This window comes from Puma concolor, chromosome B3, assembly GCF_028749965.1.
Source record: "Puma concolor isolate L17-30 chromosome B3, mPumCon1.1.hap2, whole genome shotgun sequence".
NCBI classification, from domain to species: Eukaryota; Metazoa; Chordata; class Mammalia; order Carnivora; family Felidae; genus Puma; species Puma concolor.
Window position 1 is genome coordinate 26,801,972 of NC_141672.1, and position 20,715 is coordinate 26,822,686.

Consider the following 20,715-nt stretch of genomic DNA (forward strand, 5'->3'; position numbering starts at 1 on the left):
TAGCAATTCTGGATAAAGCACAGGGATGATCCATCCCGCCGAGTTTTGCTAGCACAATATGCTTATTCTGGGCACCTCCACCAAAGGGGGTTCTGCAGGGGAATTTCGAAAGGGGACATTAAAACGATGAAATCCTGGGGCGCCCGGGTGGCTCAGTCAGTCAAGCCTCCAACTTCAGCTCAGGTCATGATCTCAGGGTTCATGAGTTTGAGCCCCACATTGGGCTCTGGGCTGACAGTGTGGAGCCTGGAGGCTGCTTCGGATTCTGTGTCTCCCTCTCTCTCTGCCCCTCCCCCGCTGGTACTCTGTCTCTCTCTCAAAGATAATAAAGATTTAAAAAATTTTTTTAAGTAAAAAAACCAATGAAATCCCTAAAAAGCGTGGGGCACAGGGATGAGCTAAACAGACTGTAGCTCTTTCTCAGGGAGGAGAGAAGCTGTGACCTACTCTGACATTAAGGAGAAGTAGATGCCTTTAATAAAGGTATTTAAACATAAGGCATTTACTGTGCCTGTTTCTTTCACAGGTCTTTCTTCTAGTTTAGGCTCTGGCTTATCTGGTACTTTCAGTCAGGACGTTGTCCCAAGGCTGTTTGGAAGGACCTGGATTTCAGTCTTAAGTATCCATATCCAAGCTAGTCAGCACTCCCACAGGCAGCAAGGTGAGAGGAAGCGACGTGCAGCATGAGGGCCCGGGGTCAGCTCTAGTCAGGACTGTTATTCTTCCCTTCCCCACCTCAGTTCCGGTGCAGAAAGGTATGAAGAATAGACACATCTTTGGATTTGGGTATTCTCAAAGTGCACCAAGCAGCGGGAGAGGCAGCCACCGGGAAGGAGTCCTAGCCCCCCCGCAAAGGGCAAATGTGACAGCTCGGATAACACAGTGCCTAACAGTCCACCCAGGGCCTTCACCAAGTGCCTTCTGGCCTCAGCTCTCCGAGGTGGGCAAAATTCCATTGTGTGCAGAGGCAAGGGTCAAGGCTCAGGGGGCCAGGTGTCAGTTAGTGCCCAGCATCGGGGGGCCGGACGACCAGCTGCATAGTCACCCTGGGGACTAGCGCAGTGTGTGGGGCAGCGGGCAGAGCCCGCACCAGGCCTGTCCACATTCACGTCACACAGGCCAGTGGCCGCTGGTTACTCTTTGTGCCAGTTTCTGGAGAAACAAGGATGAGCAGAGGACATCCCTGCACCCCGTCAAGCACGAGGGCGTCGAGGCAGGCAGGTGAGAGATGGACGGGAAGCATGCGATATGAGCACTACCATCAGCGTGCTTTTAAGCCAAGCCAGGGAAACACAACACGTGCAAAGTTAAACAGTACAAAAAGATAAATAGCAGTTCAGTCCCCCAGCATGTCACAGTGATTAATTGTCAAATTAGTGACACAGAGAATCAGGGAAAAAGAAACTCCCCCCAAACAGAAATTGTTGTCACTAAGAGGCAAGCAGCCCAAGTCCCGAGAGAATTGCATTATCCGTTTTTTTTTTCATGAAACTCATGCTGTAATGGTGCATTCCTAACACCTCATTAATCAGTCTTTCAACACTCAATAAATTTCAAGATGCCTTTGTTCTTTCTGTGCTCTTCCCCTCTTTCCTCCCTCCTCCAGAAAGCAGCACAATCTCACATTTCATGTGGACTCTTAATGGGCATGTGCCAAATGCAAATGCTATGATATTTCCCAAAATGAATGAGTGCTTTTTTTTTTTTTAAATCAAACTTTCTCTTTACCGTCCTAAATGAACAAACAGTGTTGTGCTGACATACAGTTGTTACATGATCTGTTTTTCTGGGATGGAAGCTGGTTTGTATATAATCAATTATAATTATATAAGGCTATGATGAATTCAAGGTCAAGTCCTTGGTTGCTCATGCCAGGCTGAGAGAGAGAGAGAGAGAGAGAGAGAGAGAGAGGACATTATTTCTATGGGAAAACATGAATTATTCTACAGTGTGATCTTTTAAGAATTGCAACATTGCAAAATGGGGCGCCTGGGTGGCTCAGTCGGTTAGGCGTCCGACTTCAGCTCAGGTCATGATCTCGCGGTCCGTGAGTTCGAGCCCCGCGTCGGGCTCTGGGCTGATGGCTCAGAGCCTGGAGCCTGCTTCCGATTCTGTGTCTCCCTCTCTCTCTGACCCTCCCCCGTTCATGCTCTGTCTCTCTCTGTCTCAAAAATAAATAAACATTAAACAAACAAACAAAAAAAGAAAGTGGCTGCACTATTTAAAAAAAAAAAAAAAAGAATTGCAACATTGCAAAAGGCAAACTTTGAATAGAACAGCTCAGTAGTGAACACCTTTATAGCAAAGGTGAGCTTTGGAATTGAGATCCAGGCTGGCATTTTGTATCATGCACCAGCATTAGTGACAAGCCGAGCCACTTACCTCTGGCTGCTGCCTTTACTTCCTGAATCAGAAAGAGCATAGACTTCCAAAGCTAAGGTCCCTAGCAGCCCCCTTCCCAGGAGCCAGTGGGGGCATCCATGCCTATTACGTAAATCGACTGGCAGTCAAGCAGAGCCTAGGGCAGGGCGGGCATAAAGCTTGCAATTTAGGATCCCATGGGGGGTCTCTCTGAGTCTTGAGCCCACTACTCTGTCAACCCCCACCTCTACCCATCATCAAGGGCCCCCATTAGCATGCTCACCACCAGGGCTATGGCAATAGCCTTGGTACCACTGGGTCCCAGCCCATGGTGGTTGAGGTTCACGTAGGACTCCTCCATGTTCCGGATAAAGTAGGAGACGGGCACTACACCCACCAGTTTGCAGGCCTCCAGGTACAGCTCCCTTTGTCCGGTGGTGAAAAGTTTCTCCGTATCTACACAAAAAAATGGAGAAAGTGGGGTTTTTCTTCCACCTTTGCCTCATTTCTCCTCTAACCCTGGGCCGAGTGCGCTTCTGCCCGGTGTCCCCTCTGCCTGAGGATGTCCCTGTGGGTGTGTGTGGTGGAGGGCAGCTCTAATCGGAAGACGGCCAGAGGCGGGAGAGGGAGACCCAAACTCCAGAAAGCCCCAAATCTCCCTCTGAGTAAGAGATAAGGCCCCTGGTTTTAGGCCCCAAGCCTTCCCAGGAGAGGGAGTGGCGTGCCCACACCTTCCCGTGTTGCCCACATCCAGGACTGATTATCAAGGATGCATAAAGGCCAGCTCTCTTGTCCACCTTGGGATGGCTCTGAAAGGCCAAACCAAAAGCTGATTTGTGACGGCTGAAGGAACCTCTATTTGTTTCAGTTTCACTACCACTACTGAACTGAGAGCCACAAATAAAGCCTTACTAAAGATTTAGAGAGGTTCCAACTTTCAAAACCCCAAGTGGGACTGAGTGGGTTTCTCAAGGTGGCAAATCACTGCAAGATGGAGAGACCTCCCCAAATCACGTGGAAACAAACAAACTTGTATTTGAATTGATACTCCTCTTTCAAAGACTTGTATGTCATTTTTCCTGACAAAAAGGACTATTGTGTCTACTTTGCCAGTGACAAATCTAGCCGCAAATCACACACAGCTCATCGGTGCTAACACCAGCTACCACAATTGGGGACTTTATCTCTCCGTTCCAAGCTCTTGGGGCCTTTGTTCCTTGGACTTTAGATGGGCCTGGCTCGTGGTCAATGGCCCTCCCAGGATTCCATATGCCCTCACAGCTGTGTCCTCATTAAGTGGGTCCCTTCAACAGCTGGGCCTCCCGTGGCTAGCTGGGGTCTAAGCGTGCATCTGTGATCTCTTTGGATGCCAGGGCCTTTAGCCAACCCACCTCGGACATTTTACAAGGCAGACAACGTGAGCTTTGTTGGTGAACAGACAACTTTACGAGGAGGCTCACTCTGCAGGCACAGCTTCTAACTGGCCTTCTCTTTGGGATGGTTGTAGGGTAGGCTCTCTCAAGCTCGGCGCTGCTGACATTTTGAGTTGGGTCATTCTCTGTCGCAAGGGGCTGTCTTGAGCGGTGAAAGATATTTAGCAGGATTCCTGGCCTCTGCCAGTGAGATGCCAGTAGCATCCCCTCCCCCCCCCCCCCCCCCGGGGGTTGCCAAATGTCACCTGGGGTGCAAAATCGCCTCCGAGTGAGGACCGCTGTCGCATAAGCAAAACTGCACGTGGCAGGTGCCCAACTTCTGCCTTCTCTCCCTCTTCTGTAGCCTCACTGCCAGCTTGCTGTTCCGCGGGGGGGCTCACGTCTCAGGCCAGCTCAGAGAAGCCCTCCGGCCCCATTCCCAGCTCCTCGGCACCAGGGGGCACCAGCTGCTGGAGCAGCTGGGCCCTGAGTTTCTGCCCCAGCACAGCCTAGCTGCCGGTAGAGATTCTTCTTTGCCAAGGCAGGCGGTAGGTAACCCCCACCTTTGTCCTCGACACTAATTCTGCTCTGTTTCACTCTGCTGACCCTTTCTAGCTGTAGTCGCTATGGTTATATTTTAGAGGCAGCTGGCAACTGTGTTATCTCTTGTGGGGAGCTGGGGGGGTGGGGGGAAGACGCGACAGAAGCAGGAGTCTGGGACAAAACATCCAGTTTCTATCTGCCACCCCCCCCCCCCCCAACCAGGTAAAGGTCCGGGTTGAAACCAACATCAGCACACTAGCGGCAGCCTGGACGTGGAAAAGAAGTCAGAAAAAGCAACGAGATGAGGGCGGGGGCAGGGAGGAGGCATATGGGGAGGGGAAGTTGTACGCTGGCCACGGTAGGGAGGTTTATGAACGGACTGACCCAGCCACCAGAACACAGGAGACGAAGGCAGTGGGCTAGCCTCAGCCTGGAAGTTCCGGGCTGGCTTTTCTGGTGGGGCGAGCCATGTGCTCACCTTGCTTCACAGGTGTTCTTGGCACTTCCCTCCCTGGGGAAATGGAGAGGGCGAAGAGGGTGGAGGCATTGTTTGCAATAACAGAGCCTTTGCTGCAGCTCAGCTGGCCCTCTTCCTCCCCACCCCCACAGGGCACACTTGGCTTTGTCCAGAGCAAACTCTCAAGTAGGGGAACCAAGAACTCTAATGTGAGTAAAGAGAAAAGTCACCGGGTTGCAAGAGGGGCCACAGACGGTCCAGCGGCCCCCACAACACCGAGCACGAAGGCAGATCAGCAGAGCAGCGTGAACAGGGGATCAGCAAACATTGGCAGCTCTCTGTGGCCTTGGGCAACTCACACAATCTCCTTAAGCCTCAGTCTCCTCCTCTTTAAAAGGTGGGTAATGATGACAACCTCCTGGGATTATTGCAAAGAGGACATAAGATGCCACACGTGGAAACATTTAGAAAACCGGAAATCCCTGTGTAAGTACTGGTTCCGCTTTCAACAAGCTGATGGCGACCACTGTGCTCAGCAGGTAGGCCACGAGCACGGGGCAGCTGCTGCCACCAGGCCAGCCTCGAAGAGGACGTGGCATAGGACTGCCCCAGAGGTTGCTGTCACGTTCCTTCTGTGGGGTGGCCCACTGGGCAGAGCCACGGCCGACCCGGGAGAGCTGAGGTCTCCAGCTTCTGAGGAAGGAGGCGCACCCCCACCCTGTCCACTAAGCGCCCACGGTCACCTTCGATCTCCAGGTCTGTTTCTGAGCTCTCCCCGCCTGGCTTCTCTTTTTCTACAGCCACAGAGGCCTCAGCCTCACAGTAGAAGGTCTCGTCACTGTTCCGTGCTGCTGGCTTGGTTTCAGGTTCATCTAGAAGAAAACTCATCTCCTTGATTCTGGAAATAAAACCTGAGGGCCTCTCAGGTGAAGTCTACCTGTGGCTTCTCCCCCCACCCCCACCCCCTTCCTTTGCCAGCTAGGTCCTGGAGGACCTCCCCCCACCAGCCAAGGACCTGCAGTGTGCATTCAGTCCCGTCAGGGACTCCATTCTACAAGCCCTCCCTCTTGGATGCAGGGCCAGCGCCTGATCGTCTGTAGAGTCTTGTGCTAAACACCCCCTCATGTCCTCTGCAGACTCCCTGCTCACTCCCTGCTTTGGGCCCATCTCAGAGATTGGCTCTTTGCCACTATTTTCCTTCTTGTTGGCTTGGGTGGGGTTCAGGGCCTGCTTTACTCTTTCAGGGAGAGGATGTGTGTCGATGCCTAGGCTGCCTCATTGGCAGGCACAAACGATGTTGCAGAAGGCGAGGGGCAGGGCAGAGCGGGTGACTTGGGACATCCATAAAATGCAAGGGAACACAAGCAGTCCCAAGGAGAAAGAAGGATAACTTGATTCCTAAGAATTTGACCTAGCTTCTCTTCCTTCCAATCCAACATTTATTTTAGGATCATGAAGAAGGAAGAGCTCAGGGGTGCCCCGGTGGCTCAGTCGGTTAAGCGTCTGACTTCGGCTCAAGTCATGATCTCACGGTTCATGAGTTTGAGTCCCGCATCTGGTTCACTACTGTCAGCGCAGAGCCTGCTTGGGATCCTCTGTTGCCCTCTCTCTGCCCCTCCCTGGCTTGCACTCTCTCTCAAAAATAAATAAACATTAAAACAAAAAAGAAGGAAGAGCTTGCAAAATCTTGCTGGGGTTGAAACTAATTGCTATGATTAAATACACGTGTCCTAAGCTTCCCTTCTAGCAGTCCCGATACTTTGCTGGACCTGAGTTTTCTGCGGCTGGACCACTGATCTGGGACTAGGATGAGTTCCTGAAAGCCACACATAGGAGTCTAGAGCTACTCCTCCCACATCCACAGGATGCAGTGTTTGGGGGAGCCATGCTTTACCAGCAGGTAACCCATCAAAACGTAGCCAATCTATTCTTTGGGTGGACTGAGCATTTGTGGCAGGGGTCCCCAGTTTTAACCACCCAAGTTCTCAGATGGCGGGCTTCCTAATAAGTTCATGCAGATGTTTTCTTAGTCCTTCTCTGTACACCAAGCTCCAGGAATTATTTCCGAGACTGTAAGACAAGGTCTGTGTGATAAGGGGTGGAAGTAATAGTGGCCCAGCAGTTAGAAGATATACAGCAGCTTAGCCATCAAATGCAGCCATCAAAAAGTTATGACTTTCTGAGTCTCAATATTCTCATTAGTCACACAATTTTAGAATTCCATCCAACCAGTAGAATGCTATTACGTGTTTAACTGGCTCTCCGGAAAAAAAAAAAAAAAAATCCTTGATTTGTAAAGTTAGCCAACTCAGGTGGGGTAAATATTCCCAGCATGGCTGATTTCAAACTACCAACATGACGTCAGACAGCTCACAAAGCAGAAATTAAAGTTGGCCAGAGCTAGTACGAGCCAATTCCAGCATAGCATTGTCTCCAACTGTCTCATTCCCTGTTTGGGAGGCCCTGAGGCCAAGTTGACGTAACACATCATCCCGATTCTAGAGGATCCCGGGTGAGGAGGGAAGGGGGCTTCAGGGTCCCTGTGATCACTGGGTGTTACACTGAGATAGCCCAGAAGGGCCCGAGTGGTGAGAGATGGGATGCCTGTTCACCTTTTGTCTCAGGCTCAAGAGGTTCATCATTGTCCATGGCGCCAGGGCCCTCTCGGGGGCCACTGTCCACTTCTTGTCACCTTTCTGCCGCTTCCCTAAGAAGCACACCCATCCATTCACTTCTGCCTCAAACTTCGTGCACCCTGCCCTCACACAGACAAATCCCAGGGGGGCTGTAGTTATTCTTCCTCCCCAGCAAGCCTGGAGAGAGTGGGCTTTGGTGGGAAGAGGACATGCGTGGATTTGACCCCAACTCTGTCTGGGAGAAGCAGCTAATTGCTGAGATCATCAAGGAGAGTGGTATGGCTCTATTCCCGGGAGCCCTGTCAAAAGGATGCCCACCCTCCTGCGACTTTGTGACTTAAGAGCCACTTTAATGTCACCTCTTCAACATTCCATGACCTCATGCAGCCATTGTGATCCACATGGGTGGACATGTGGGGGCCAGCCTCCCACCCTCCCAGTCCTCTTTCCTCATATGTCCACTGGGGCCGAGCCCGGGCTCGGCTGTGAGTGGGCAGGTGTTGTGGGGGGGCTTCTTGGTGGTGGCGTTTCCCTCTGAGTCAGGAACAAATCCAAGCCCCTTAATCAGGTGACTGTGAAGACGCACCACCATGTTCTTCTCTCAAGGTGGTTGTGCTTCAGGTATGAAATATTTCAGTGATGGGTGAAGTCAGTTTTCTTCTAACCTGTTCTCATTCCTTTTTTCTTTCCCCCTTGGGAGAGTATCCTCAACGTTGGAGCAGAAGATCAAAAGCAAAGCACGACAAACATATGCTCTATCACTACAATTTGTTGCAGCCGAAGTACTGTTCAATCCAAACTACTGGGCTGCCTAACTCGAAACCACTCAACCATCATTCCTGTGCTTGGCTGTTTTCACATGTCTTGGAGTTGAAGTTCACTTGCAGTTTACTATCAAGAGAATCTGGAGGCGTGTTTGTTCCTTCTTGATAAGTTTCCAGCACATCAACGGTCAGGTCAGTGACTGGAGGGCTTGGGGACACGGAAATCCCTCTTTGCCACTCAGAAGAATGAGGAACATCTGGGAATTTGTGTAGGGAGAACATAGTTGGAGGCTTGGGCCAAAAGAAACATGTACATCTGACACATTACTCATTCCTTCAGGCATTTGTTCTGAAAAATATTTATAGAGCATCTATTATGTAAAAGGCACTATGCTAGGCACCACTGTGGGGAGGGAATGCAGACATGATTATGGCTTGGACCCTTCAAGGCATGTATGATACAAGATAGAAATTGACACAGCTACTCCTAGGGTATGAGGGTTGTGGGCAAATATTTTTGGCAGAGCTCCTGTTCACATAAAGAATTGGAGTCACCCCAAATCAGCATGGCCACACCAGTCTAGGGGTCCCATCTCATGTAGTTCCTTGAAATAAACACCAAATAGACCAGGGGGACTGGTCAACTCCCACGATGATTTGGTAAGCATGAGTCCTGGAGACTCTTTGGGCATCTGGTCTACACCGTGCTGGTGAAGCGGATAGAAAATGTCCTTAAAGGAGAAAAATGGGGACTGGAGAGTATGTAGATCCTGGTCTAAACTCTAGGTGCTCTGCCTAAACAGCACCATGTGGTCTCAGGCCCCAAGGGCAAATTAGAAAATTTGGAGGAAAGCACTCTAGCCACCAGGCAGAGGCACCAGGCAGTACTGGAAATTGATAAGGATCATGAGGGAGATTTGCTGGGAGTGCAAGGGAAAGTGAGGTTTCTTCATGCTGCGGAGCATTTGTGGGCTCTGGACAAGTAGAGTCCTGGCAAAAGGCATTTCTAGGAAGGCAGAATAAAGGAAGGAAACAGAGCCCAAGGTGGGTTTGGAGGAGTATAGGGTGCAAAGAGTAGTGGGAAAAAGAGGCGCAAAAGGAACACGAGCTATTTCATAAACAGATTCAAATGCAGTGAAAAGTCAATAGAAAGCCACTGAAGATTTTTGAACAAGAGCATGATTTAATCAGGGCTTCTCTTTATAATGATGGGCAGCAATTATTTACTTATATGGGGAAGAGTTCATTCTGGAGAAATAAAAATGTTCAGGAACCACAATTTAAAAATTTTGTATCTGGGGCGCCTGGGTGGCGCAGTCGGTTAAGCGTCCGACTTCAGCCAGGTCACGATCTCGCGGTCCGTGAGTTCGAGCCCCGCGTCAGGCTCTGGGCTGATGGCTCAGAGCCTGGAGCCTGTTTCCTATTCTGTGTCTCCCTCTCTCTCTGCCCCTCCCCCGTTCATGCTCTGTCTCTCTCTGTCCCAAAAATAAAATAAAACGTTGAAAAAAAAAATTTTTTTTTAAATTTTGTATCTTTTTAGAAATCATGAAATGTAATACCTTCAACTTCTTTTCGTGTGTTATTTTGAAAGTTTATTATTATTATATCCTGTTTTAATTCAAGTTTTAATTTTGAAATATTTTGGATTATAGCAGAGTTACAAAAATAGTAGAGTTCCCGTATACTCTTCATCCAGCTTTCCCTTGTGTTAACATCTTGCACAAACATTACCAAAACTGAGGAATTAACAGTGCTACAATGCTATTGACTACATTACAGACCATTTTTATATTTTATCAGTTTTTTCACTAATGTCCATTCTTTGTTCCAGGATCCAATCCAGGATCCCACACGTCTCTCCCAAAATATGACATTTCTTTAGTCTTTGTCTCTCATGACCTTGACCCCTTACAGAAAGTACTGGTCAGATATTTTGTGTAATGTCCCTCAATTTGCGCTTGTCTGATGTTTTCTCATGATTACTGGGAAGGGTGCCAAAGTTGATGTGCCCTTCTCAGTGTGTATCAGGGACACATGATATCAATATGTATCACATCGATCTCTTGGTCAGGGTGGTATCTGCTGGGTTTATCTACTGTAAAGTTCTTTTCCCCTTTGTAATTAATACATATTTTGGAGAAGATATTTTATGCAAATATCTTAATTTCTGCTTAAAATTTTTGCTCAATAATTTTAATATCATAAAATTAAAAAAAATTTAAACATTTTAAAAAATGTTTACTTATTTATTTTAGGGTGGGGAGGGGCAGACAGAGAGAGAGAGAGAGGAGGGAGAGAATCCCAAGCAGGCTCCATGCAGACAGTGTGGAGCCTGACATGGGGCTCCCATCCCATGAAACTGTGAGATCATGACCCGAGCCGAAATCAAGAGTTGGATGCTTAACCAACTGAGCCACTGGGCACCCCAGCACCCATGGGTTTTATTGAGATCTTGCCTCAACACGTACTATTGTCGTGTTCTAATGGTGATTTTCTGTTCCTACCATCCTTCTTTGTTAATTGGAATTTTGTAAGAAAGAGTGGTCCCTTTCCCTCATTTATTTATTTGGTTGTTTATATTAATAGGGATCATGGATGCTTATTTTATTATTCGGGTTACAATACAATACTATCATTATTTTGCTGTTCACATTCCAACTTTGGCTATGGGAGCTCATTCAGGCTGGCCCTGGTGCCCTTTTGACATGCTCTCCGCCTTTCATTTTTATTTGTTTTCATACCACAGGCATCAAGCACTTTTCCCAGGAGAGTGAAAACCTAGATGTGGGTGCTGGCATGCTCATCAGTGTTAAGTTCTTTTTTTTTTTTTCAACGTTTTTTATTTATTTTTGGGAAAGAGAGAGACAGAGCATGAACGGGGGAGGGGCAGAGAGAGAGGGAGACACAGAATCGGAAACAGGCTCCAGGCTCCGAGCCATCAGCCCAGAGCCTGACGCGGGGCTCGAACTCATGGACTGCGAGATCGTGACCTGGCTGAAGTCGGACGCCTAACCGACTGCGCCACCCAGGCGTCCCATCAGCGTTAAGTTCTTACTGCTTCTAGTCCTTTTCAGTGGGTAGAGCGAGGAAACGGGTGCTAGCATGTATGTATGGGTACTGACCTGCGTATAACACACATCTGTATTTATTTCCATACCCATCTATCTATATGTATGTGAAACAAAAGCCACGGATACACCAATACCTCTGCTTGTAAGCCAGCACCACAGGAGACATTCATGTCTTTCCCCAGTGCGTATTTGTCATTTCTTTCTCGTCAAGAAACCCGGCTCTTGTTTTCTACCATATACTTACTTATTTGCTCATCTCTAGTATACATATAAAATAGTTTCAGGATTGGTAAACCATAACAGGGGAAACAAATTTACCAACTAGAATACAGTGTTTATTATGTAGGGGTTTTTGTTTTTTGTGAGTGTGTGTTCATCCTTATGTATCCAGTTAAGACACTTGCCCTGCTCCCCAAATTATCTAGGTCTACTCTTTCTTCCTAGCCCCTTCTTTGTGGTTATTTGAGGCATTTGTAACATAGGTGCACTTGTCACAGCCTGCGTTTCATCTTTCCCCGCTTATCTTGGTTGATTTTACTTGATTTACATACAGCAACATCCACTTCGTGCAGCACGGTTCTGTAGGTTTCAACAAATGCAGAGAATCATGTGTTTACTACCATGCTTCCACTCGAAACAGTTCCATCACCCCCAACTTTCCCTCATGCTGCCCCTTTATGATTAAGCCCTTCCCCCAACCTAACCCCCAGCAATCATTGTTCCGTTTCCAACATCATGGTTTTACCTTTTCCGGAGTCATATAAACGAAATCATACAATGTGTAGTTTTGGGGGTGGCTTCTTTCATTTAAGATTTATCCTTATTGTTGCACGAAGCTGTACCTTGTTGTTCCTTTTTATTGCGGAGTAATATTCCACTGTAGGATGTCCCACACTTATCCATTCACCTGCTAGCTCTTCATCTTTCCCCTTTCTTGGTGATTATGAACAAAGCAGCTATAAACCATCACATACAGGTTTTTGTGTGAACGTAAGATTTCATTCCTCTTGAGTATTAAATACCCAGGAGTGGCATTGTCACGTGTATATAGCAGGTGTATGTTTAACCTTGAAACCACCATGTTGTTACCCGAAGTCCAAAGGGGGTGTACCGATTTGAATTCTCAGTAGGAAGATATGGTAGCATCAGTTGCTCGACATTCTCGCTAACACTTGATTATGTTTTTGGTTTTTTTTGCCATTCATATATCTTCTTTATCGTTTGTTCAGATGTTTTGCCCATTTTAAGTTGGGTGGTTTATTTTCCGATGGAGTTTTGAGAGTCCTTGATATATTCTGAAGTCCTTTGTCAGAAATGTGGTTTCGCTTCTTATCCTTAACAGCGTCTTTCACAGAGAACACACTTCAATTTTGATAAAGTCAAATAATTTTGATTTTTCAGAATCCATAATCAAAACATTTTCAAAATTTATCAAAATTATCAATTTTTTTTCTTTTATGGATCATGTTTTTGGTGTCATAGCTAAACTTTCTGCCCACCCCAAGTTCATGTAGATTTCCTCCTGTGTTGCATCATAGAAGCTTTACAGTTTTACTGTTTACATTTAGGTCTGGGATCCACTAAAATTTATGGTAACATAAAATGTATCGTTTTAACCCTTTTAAAGGACACAATTCAGTGGCATTAAGTACATTAACAAAGTTGTATAACCATCACCATTTGTTGTTTTTTCTCCATTTAATTGCCTTTCTACCACTGTCAAAAGTCTGTTGACTATATGTATCCTTTGGTGTTATTTGTGGGGCTAGCATTTCAGACTGTATAACCAGCATGTTACATTCCATCTAATCAAAATGCTGTACTTTTACACTACTAATTTGTGAGATGAGCCCCTGAGGCGCTGGGAGGTAGGCATAGGCATTTAGGGGGCGCAGGTAAACTAACTCCACAGTTAATCCACAGAGCAGGGACAAAAGAGAGTCCCTGGGGAGGAGGGGAGCTGTGATTTTGACTTGGAATGAGTCAAAGAGAATGTCATCCTGGGTGAGGTATGGCCAGTTACTAAGAGAATGAAAATTTCTTCCTTTATAGCCAATTTTATTGCTACAACACTTCCACTAGTGGGGAACACGGCAGAGGGACCCTTTACTATCCTATAAGCTACCATTTATATGGCACTTGTAAGTGACCACACTGTTCTGTAGAGTTTACATTTAAATTGTCTATTATTATGCTATTATGAGATACTATGTTTAAAATTTTTTTAATGTTTATTTTTTGAGAGAGAGAGAGAGAAAGAGAGGCAGAGTGCCAGTGGGAGAGGGGCATATGAGATACTATTTTTTAAACTTTTATTTATTTATTTTGAGGGGGGAGGGGCAGAGAGAGAGGGAGAGAGAGAACCCCAAGGCTTGGCACAGAGCCTGATGTGGGGCTTGACCCCATGGCTCAGACCTGAGCCAAAATCAGGAATCAGATGCTCAACCAACTGGGCCACCCATGTACCCTGAGATACTATTTTTAATTACCATTTTACAGAGGAGGAAACTGAGCACAGAGAGGCTAAGTAAGTAGCCCAAGATCACACAGCTAAAAAGTGGCAGAACTGGGATATAGATGAAGTCTGGCTGCAAAGCCCATGCTGCCTCTCTGCACTGACCCCCTTGCTGTTAATTTAACATGACAAGGTTGTTCTCCATTCAGGGCAGCTGCTGTTCATGGTTTAGAAGGGTCTGGGTGCAGGTGATATATTTCAAGAATTGTCAAACTATAGTAGAGTATATACAGAGGACCAACTCTGGACCACTGCTGTTTTGTAAATGAAGTTTTCTTTTTTTTTTTTAATTTTTTTTTTCAACGTTTATTTTTATTTTTGGGACAGAGAGAGACACAGCATGAACGGGGGAGGGGCAGAGAGAGAGGGAGACACAGAATCAGAAACAGGCTCCAGGCTCTGAGCCATCAGCCCAGAGCCCGACGCGGGGCTCGAACTCACGGACCGCGAGATCGTGACCTGGCTGAAGCCGGACGCTTAACCGACTGCGCCACCCAGGCGCCCCTAAATGAAGTTTTCTAAAAATACAGTCACTATCACTCATTTAGGTATATCTGTTGCTGCCTTCATGCAGTCACATGGCAAAGTCAAGCAGTTGCTACAGAGACCCATGGCCTGCAAAGCCAAAAGTATTTCCTATCTGGTCCTTTAAGGAAAAGTTTGCCATTGTATTTGATAGCCACTAGCATAAGATCATAAGATAATGAAGGTTCCAGCTCTCCAATGAAAGAATGGAGGGAAAAGAATCCAAGAAAGTTGGCAGAAACCATGTTAGAAGGCAAGATGAGGAAGCACATGGCCACCTGGGTAGCTCAGTCAGTTGGGCAACTGACTCTTGGTTTTGGCTCGGGTCATGATCTCACGGTTCATGGGATCGAGCCCCACGGTGGGCTCTGTGCTGACAGCATGGAGCCTGCTTAGGATTCTCTCTTTCTCCCTCTCTCTCTCTCTCTCTCTCCCTCTCTCTCTCTCTCTCTCCCCCCCTCCTCTCTTTGCTCCTCAAAATAAATAAACAAACATATTTTAAAAATTAGGAAGCACAACCAAAGAAAGAAACAGACGCCATTATTATTAGATGTAATAAGATCCCATTTTATGCAAGGGCTTTTCAAAACAATGATAGTTGTTGGGGCGCCTGGGTGGCTCAGTTGGTTGAGCGTCCAACTTCGGCTCAGGTCACGATCTCACGGTTCCTGAGTTCGAGCCCCGTGTCAGGCTCTGGGCTGATGGCTCGGAGCCTGGAGCCTGTTTCGGATTCTGTGTCTCCCTCTCTCTCTGCCCCTCCCCCATTCATGCTCTGTCTCTCTCTGTCTCAGAAATAAATAAACATAAAAAAAAAAAAAACAAAAAAAAACAATGATAGTTGTAAATCAAGTGAGATTTCAAATATGAGGGGGTCTTTTCCTCTTGCACTGCTGGTGGGAATGCAAACTGGTGTAGCCACTCTGGAAAACAGTGTGGAGGTTCCTCAAAAAATTAAAAATAGATCTACCCTATGACCCAGCAACAGCACTGCTAGGAATTTACCCAAGGGATACAGGAGTGCTGATACATAGGGGCACTTGTACCCCAATGTTTATAGCAGCACTTTCAACAATAGCCAAATTATGGGAAGAGCCTAAATGTCCATCAACTGATGAATGGATAAAGAAGTTGTGGTTTATATACACAATGGAATACTACTTGGCAATGAGAAAGAATGAAATATGGCCTTTTGTAGCAACATGGATGGAACTGGAGAGTGTGATGCTAAGTGAAATAAGTCATACAGAGAAAGAAAGATACCATATGTTTTTACTCTTATGTGGATCCTGAGAAACTTAACAGAAGACCATGGGGGAGGGAAAGGGGAAAAAAAAAAGTTAGGGAGGGAGGCAACCCATAAGAGACTCTTAAAAACTGAGAATAAACTGAGGGTTGATGGGGGGTGGAAGGGAGGGGAAAGTGGGTGATGGGCATGAAGGAGGGCACTTGTTGGGATGAGCACTGAGTGTTGTATGGAAACCAATTTGACAATACATTTCATATTAAAAATAAATAAAAAGAAAAAAATGGCAAATATGAGGGGGTCTTTGAAAGAAAGGCACTTGCAGAATGATAAAGCAAGAACCGCCCCATTATGTGTCTACTTTTGCAAGTGTGGATTTTATTATGCTTGGTTTCCTTATGAAACTGAAGCTCTTCATTCATTCGGTGTGTTGAATGCCCTAGTGCTGGGCTAGGCGAGGGGAACAGAGTGGTGAACCTCATGAGGGGTACTGATGAGTAAAAAGACAGTGACCGTGTTGGGTCCAGAATAAGCAAGGATGAGAGAAAAGCAAAGAGGAGGAGGCTGCTGGTCCAGCCTGAGGGCAGTGGTACGTTTGTGTGGGGGTGGTGCTGGAGATTTGGGAGGGCTTCCTTGAGGAAGAAATGTCTAGGCTGAAACTTGAAGGTCCATTAGGCAGATGAAGGCAGGGGCAGGGGCAGACCCAGAGGAGGAGGAGTATTTGAGGCTGGGAAGAAAGCATATACAAAGTCCCTGCAGCATGCTGAGGCCATCACAGGTGGTTTAGTGAAGCTGGGTTGGGATCCTCATTGAGGGGAGTGGTGATAGAAGGGAAAAGCAGACAGAAGAGATAGGAGGTGAGCAGAGGCCAATAACAGAGAGCCTTTGGTGCTGTGCTAAGGAGTTTGGCCTGCATTTGAGGACAGTGGGGTTTACAGAGAGGTTTTAAGCATCAGTGTGACCTGACATGATTCCCAGAGTAGAAATATTGCTCTGGCTGCAGCATGGAAAGCAGACTGGGGAAAGGAGGAGGATCAAAGCCAGGTAGAAGTGGCTGCAGGGGGCACCTGGGTGGCTCAGTTGGTTAAGCGTCTGACTCTTGATTTCAGCTCAGGTCATGATCTCACGGTTCGTGAGATCAAGCCCCGCGTTGGGCTCTGTGCTGACATGGTGGAGCCTGCTTGGGATTCTCGTTCTCTCCCTCTCTCTCTGCCCCTACCCCACTCATGCTCACTCTCTCCCCCTCTTAAAAATAAAAAAAAGGGGCACCTGGGTGGCTCAGTTGGTTAAGCATCCGACTTCAGCTCAGGTCATGATCTCACGGTCCGTGAGTTCGAGCCCCGCGTCGGGCTCTGTGCTGACAGCTCAGAGCCCGGAGCCTGCTTCAGATTCCGTGTCTCCCTCTCTCTCTGACCCTCCCCCATTCATGCTCTGTCTCTCTCTGTCTCAATAATAAATAAACATTAAAAAAATTTTTTTTAAAAAAAGAAAAAAAAGTGGCTGCAGGGATGAAGTGGACTTACTGAATAAATATAAACAAGGCCAAAACACTCGGACTCGGAACAGCTCGGATATGAGAGTAAAAGGGAAAATAAAAAGCCTGAGGCCAGGGTAACTTGGTAGATGACTGTGCCATTCAGAGCCAAGAGGATAGAAGAGCTGAGGGGACAGAGAGGCAGTCATTTTTGGAGAATGGTGGGGAAAGGTGCTGAATGCAATTTGGGGTGTGTTGAATCTCTAAGGTGCCTCCGGGCCATCTATTGGAGAGGCCGATAGGCAAAAGGATTTATGAGTCTGTGGCCCAGGGAAAGGATTAAAAATGTAGATATGTGAGTTGTTGGTATGTGAATGGTATCTGAAGCCATTGGAAGGGTGAACATTTCTCAAGGAGGGATTTTAAAGTAAGAAGAGGAAAGAGACCAAGGGTGAAATCCTGGGAACACCATCATTGAAAGGGGGGTGTTCAGGGGAACAGAAATAAAAGACACTAGGACAAATGTCCACAGTGTCAGAAGGAAAACAAAAATGTCAAAGAAACCAACAGGAGAGAATCTTACAAGAGGCGGGGAGTTAGGCAAGATTACAGAACATTCAAGAAATAATAAAGCCTGGAGGGTGCCCATTAAATGTGGCCACAAGGAAGGCACTGGGAAATCTGGTGGGGAGTTTCAGTGGAGTGATGAGGACAGAAGCCCCACTGCAGTGGGATGAAGATGAGACGAATGAGAGATGAGGAAGTATGGATATCAGGAGTGGACAACTCAAGAAGCCTGGCTATGAAGGAGACGTGGGGAGATGGAGGGATGGCTGCAGGAGGACTTGGGCTGGGGGAGAGTTCTGTATAGGAGATCCGAAGCATGGTTAAATGCTGATGGGAAGGAGTCCAGGAAAAAAAGGAGAGTGGTGAGCAGAAGGAGCATAATCTCTGAAGAAGCAGGAGGAGAGGATCCTGTGAAAGATGGAATGGCCAGCCATCGTGTTGGGAGGGAAGGAAGGCAGTTAGAGTTGCCTGTCAGTGAGTTGGTGTGGCAACAAGCAGTAGAGAATTTTCACTTGGTGGCTCTAGTTTTTCTCTAAAGTTGGTAGGGAGACGATCTCCAGAGAACAAGAAGGGACATCATAGGACAACAAGTTTGAGAAGAATGGTCATCGTGGAAAGGGAGAGAAACCTAGTTAAGAGCACAGGATTGCTGGGGAGGGTTGAGGGCTGAAGTGAGGTTGGAGGCCAGCGCACTAGGAGCTCCAGTCCAAGAGGCTGGTAATTTTATTCACCAGTGCTCAGCAGCCCAGATGTAAGAGCCAAGAAGGAGAATGGTTTTACTTGACCTAGGAGTAATCAAAGAACAATGGGCAAGAGAGATGATACTGGGAAGCCAGTGATTTAAAAGATGGCTCATGGTGGGGCGGGGGGGGGGCACCTGGGTGGCTCAGTCAGTTAAGTGTCAGTTCGGCTCAGGTCATGATCTCACAGTTTGTGAGTTCAAGCTCTGTGTTGGGCTCTGGGCTGACAGCTTGGATCTTGGGGCTTGCTTCGGATTCTGTGTTTCCCTCTCTCTCCCTGCCCTTCCCGTGTTCGCACTCGTGCCTCCCTCTCTCTCAAAAATAAATAAACATTAAAAAAAAAAAAGATGGCTCATGGGGATTCCATGTTGGATAGAGAAAGAAATGGTGATTGAGGGAAAGTGTGAGGACAGAATAGAGAAACCGAGGGCTTGATGGAGTTAGAGAACTGCTTAAGTAGAAGCAAAAGTGGGCCATGAGGTGATCTGTTGGAGTGGGTGTGTGAATTTATGATTTTGGAGGCAGCGCAGTACCCATTAACGATACTCCAAGGGTATCTGATGTACAGTGGGAATGAGGCCACCGAGGAGGTGGTGACAGTGAGCTTCTAGGGCTTGGGATGGCTCATCCACATTGGGCATAGGAGGATTTGAGGTAGGAAAAACGGAGTCTAAGGCTAGAGTCTGCAATGAAAGAGGAGGAGGGTGCTGGAGGTCAGGAAAAGACAGGATGAGGCTGGGGTAACACTGATGAGTGCTTGATAAACATCTAATGGATACATGAATGTGTGAACGAGTGAATGAGTGAATGTATCAATTCAGACTAATCTGGCACATTCTGGGAATATCTAGCCATAAATCCCAAGATCCAGGAGGAAACACTAGGCTAACAGAAGCCAAGTTAGGAGAAGTGTACGGGTGTCAAGTTATCATAAGATTTGAATGGAGGCAGTTCTTTTCAGTGTATCCCATCTGAGAGGCTGTTGAGCCCTCTAGACCTGCGCAGGTTCAAATACGATATCTACAAGCCCCTTGTAGCCACTGAGCACTTGAATTGTGGCTAATCTAAACTGAGATGTGCTATCACATATACTGGATTTCAAAGACTTAGTACAAAAAAAGAGGAAAAAAAAAAGAACATAAGCTGCCTTATTTTAAAATATTGATGATGTTGAAATGCTGATTTTTTGGATAAATGTGGTTAAATAAAACATACTATTAAAAATTAATTTCACCGTTTTTTTTTTGTTGTTTTTTTGTTTGTTTTGTTGTGCTTTTTATATGAGGCTACTAAAATTTTCCAATTACATACGCGGCTCACATTATATTTCTCTTGGGCACCTTTGCTCTAGGCCTTGCTCAGTAGCCTCTGCAATCCTGAAAGGAAGCTTCAAGACAGCCTGTGTAATGTACACGTTCGACCAATAAATTAATAAGGGCAGCCATCTTGAACTTCCACACATACCTGCTGGCATAAGTGAAATTTGAACCCGCAAGAACTTAAGTTTCTTGCATACAGAAAATTTCCCTGTAAAAGAACATTTTATATCCCTCAAAGTATTGCAAAACCTTCCACTCGCCCTATTCGTTAGGTTCTGCGTCCTTGAAACCACCCAGTGGTTTATCATTGCCTCCACTGTTATCACAGTTGGGATGAATCGAGGGACTCATCCAGTCTCTCTTCTTGGAATATTTCTGACATGATAAAGCTGCAAATCGTAGTACCACATTACAGTTTGGAAGGCCCTTATTTCTGCCAGAGATTGTAGAAGGTGACCCTACATTAGTAGTAGCCAGAGCTGGTTTGCGCTTACGTTAAAAACATGCATATAATGGTAAACACTAAGAGCTTACCCTGGGTTGGGCACAGTGAGGAAACGAGGTTTCAAGAGGTTCAGTAACCCGAGAGGTTCCACAGGTAGGAACTGGCAAAGCCATGGTCTGAACTCAGGTGGCCTCACTCCAAAACATGTGATGCTCGCAACCCCCTACCCTTTCCAACATAGCTGAAAGTGGATTAGGAAACAAAAAGAGATCAGTCTTGCTTACTTGGCCTCGGGAAAAGCCTCTGAAAGAATATGGCATGAGCTGGCCTGACACATTTTGCTCACACATGCATTGAACAGCACAGTTGAGGATTAGGTCCTTTAGCAGAGGTTCCCAAACTGTATACCAGAATAACCTGGTCAGTGTCCATGGGCCCATTCCAGACCTGTTAAATCAGAACCCCGGGAGTAGGGTCTAGGAGTTTGTACTTTTAAAACATTTCCAAGTGGATAAGGGAACCCTCATTTCACAAAATGAAACACAGTCCCTAGGTAAGTACCTTGATTTGGGATCTGATTTACAACTTGGACTTCTCGGTAACCACTGGGACAAAACAGAAGGAAGGTACGAGGAAGGTTTAT

General features: G+C 46.7%; 1 protein-coding gene across 12 annotated transcripts in view; it reads right to left on the reverse strand.

Annotated features, from left to right (window-relative positions):
* The window catches only part of LRRC74A (leucine rich repeat containing 74A), a 49,839-nt gene that overhangs the window by 27,334 nt on the left and 1,790 nt on the right, over positions 1-20,715 (reverse strand). For 7 of the 12 annotated variants that reach the window (XM_086709190.1, XM_086709185.1, XM_086709184.1 and 4 more), the window contains exons 2-3: positions 5,517-5,645; positions 2,645-2,817 (exon numbers count right to left, since the gene is read on the reverse strand). In XM_086709190.1, the coding sequence (XP_086565316.1) occupies positions 2,645-2,817; positions 5,517-5,645 (302 nt within the window). Of the gene's footprint in view, positions 1-2,644; positions 2,818-3,752; positions 5,492-5,516; positions 5,646-6,184; positions 7,763-20,715 lie in introns of those variants that run through there. The other 5 variants (XM_086709193.1, XM_086709191.1, XM_025919897.2 and 2 more) reach the window with 4 other exon arrangements.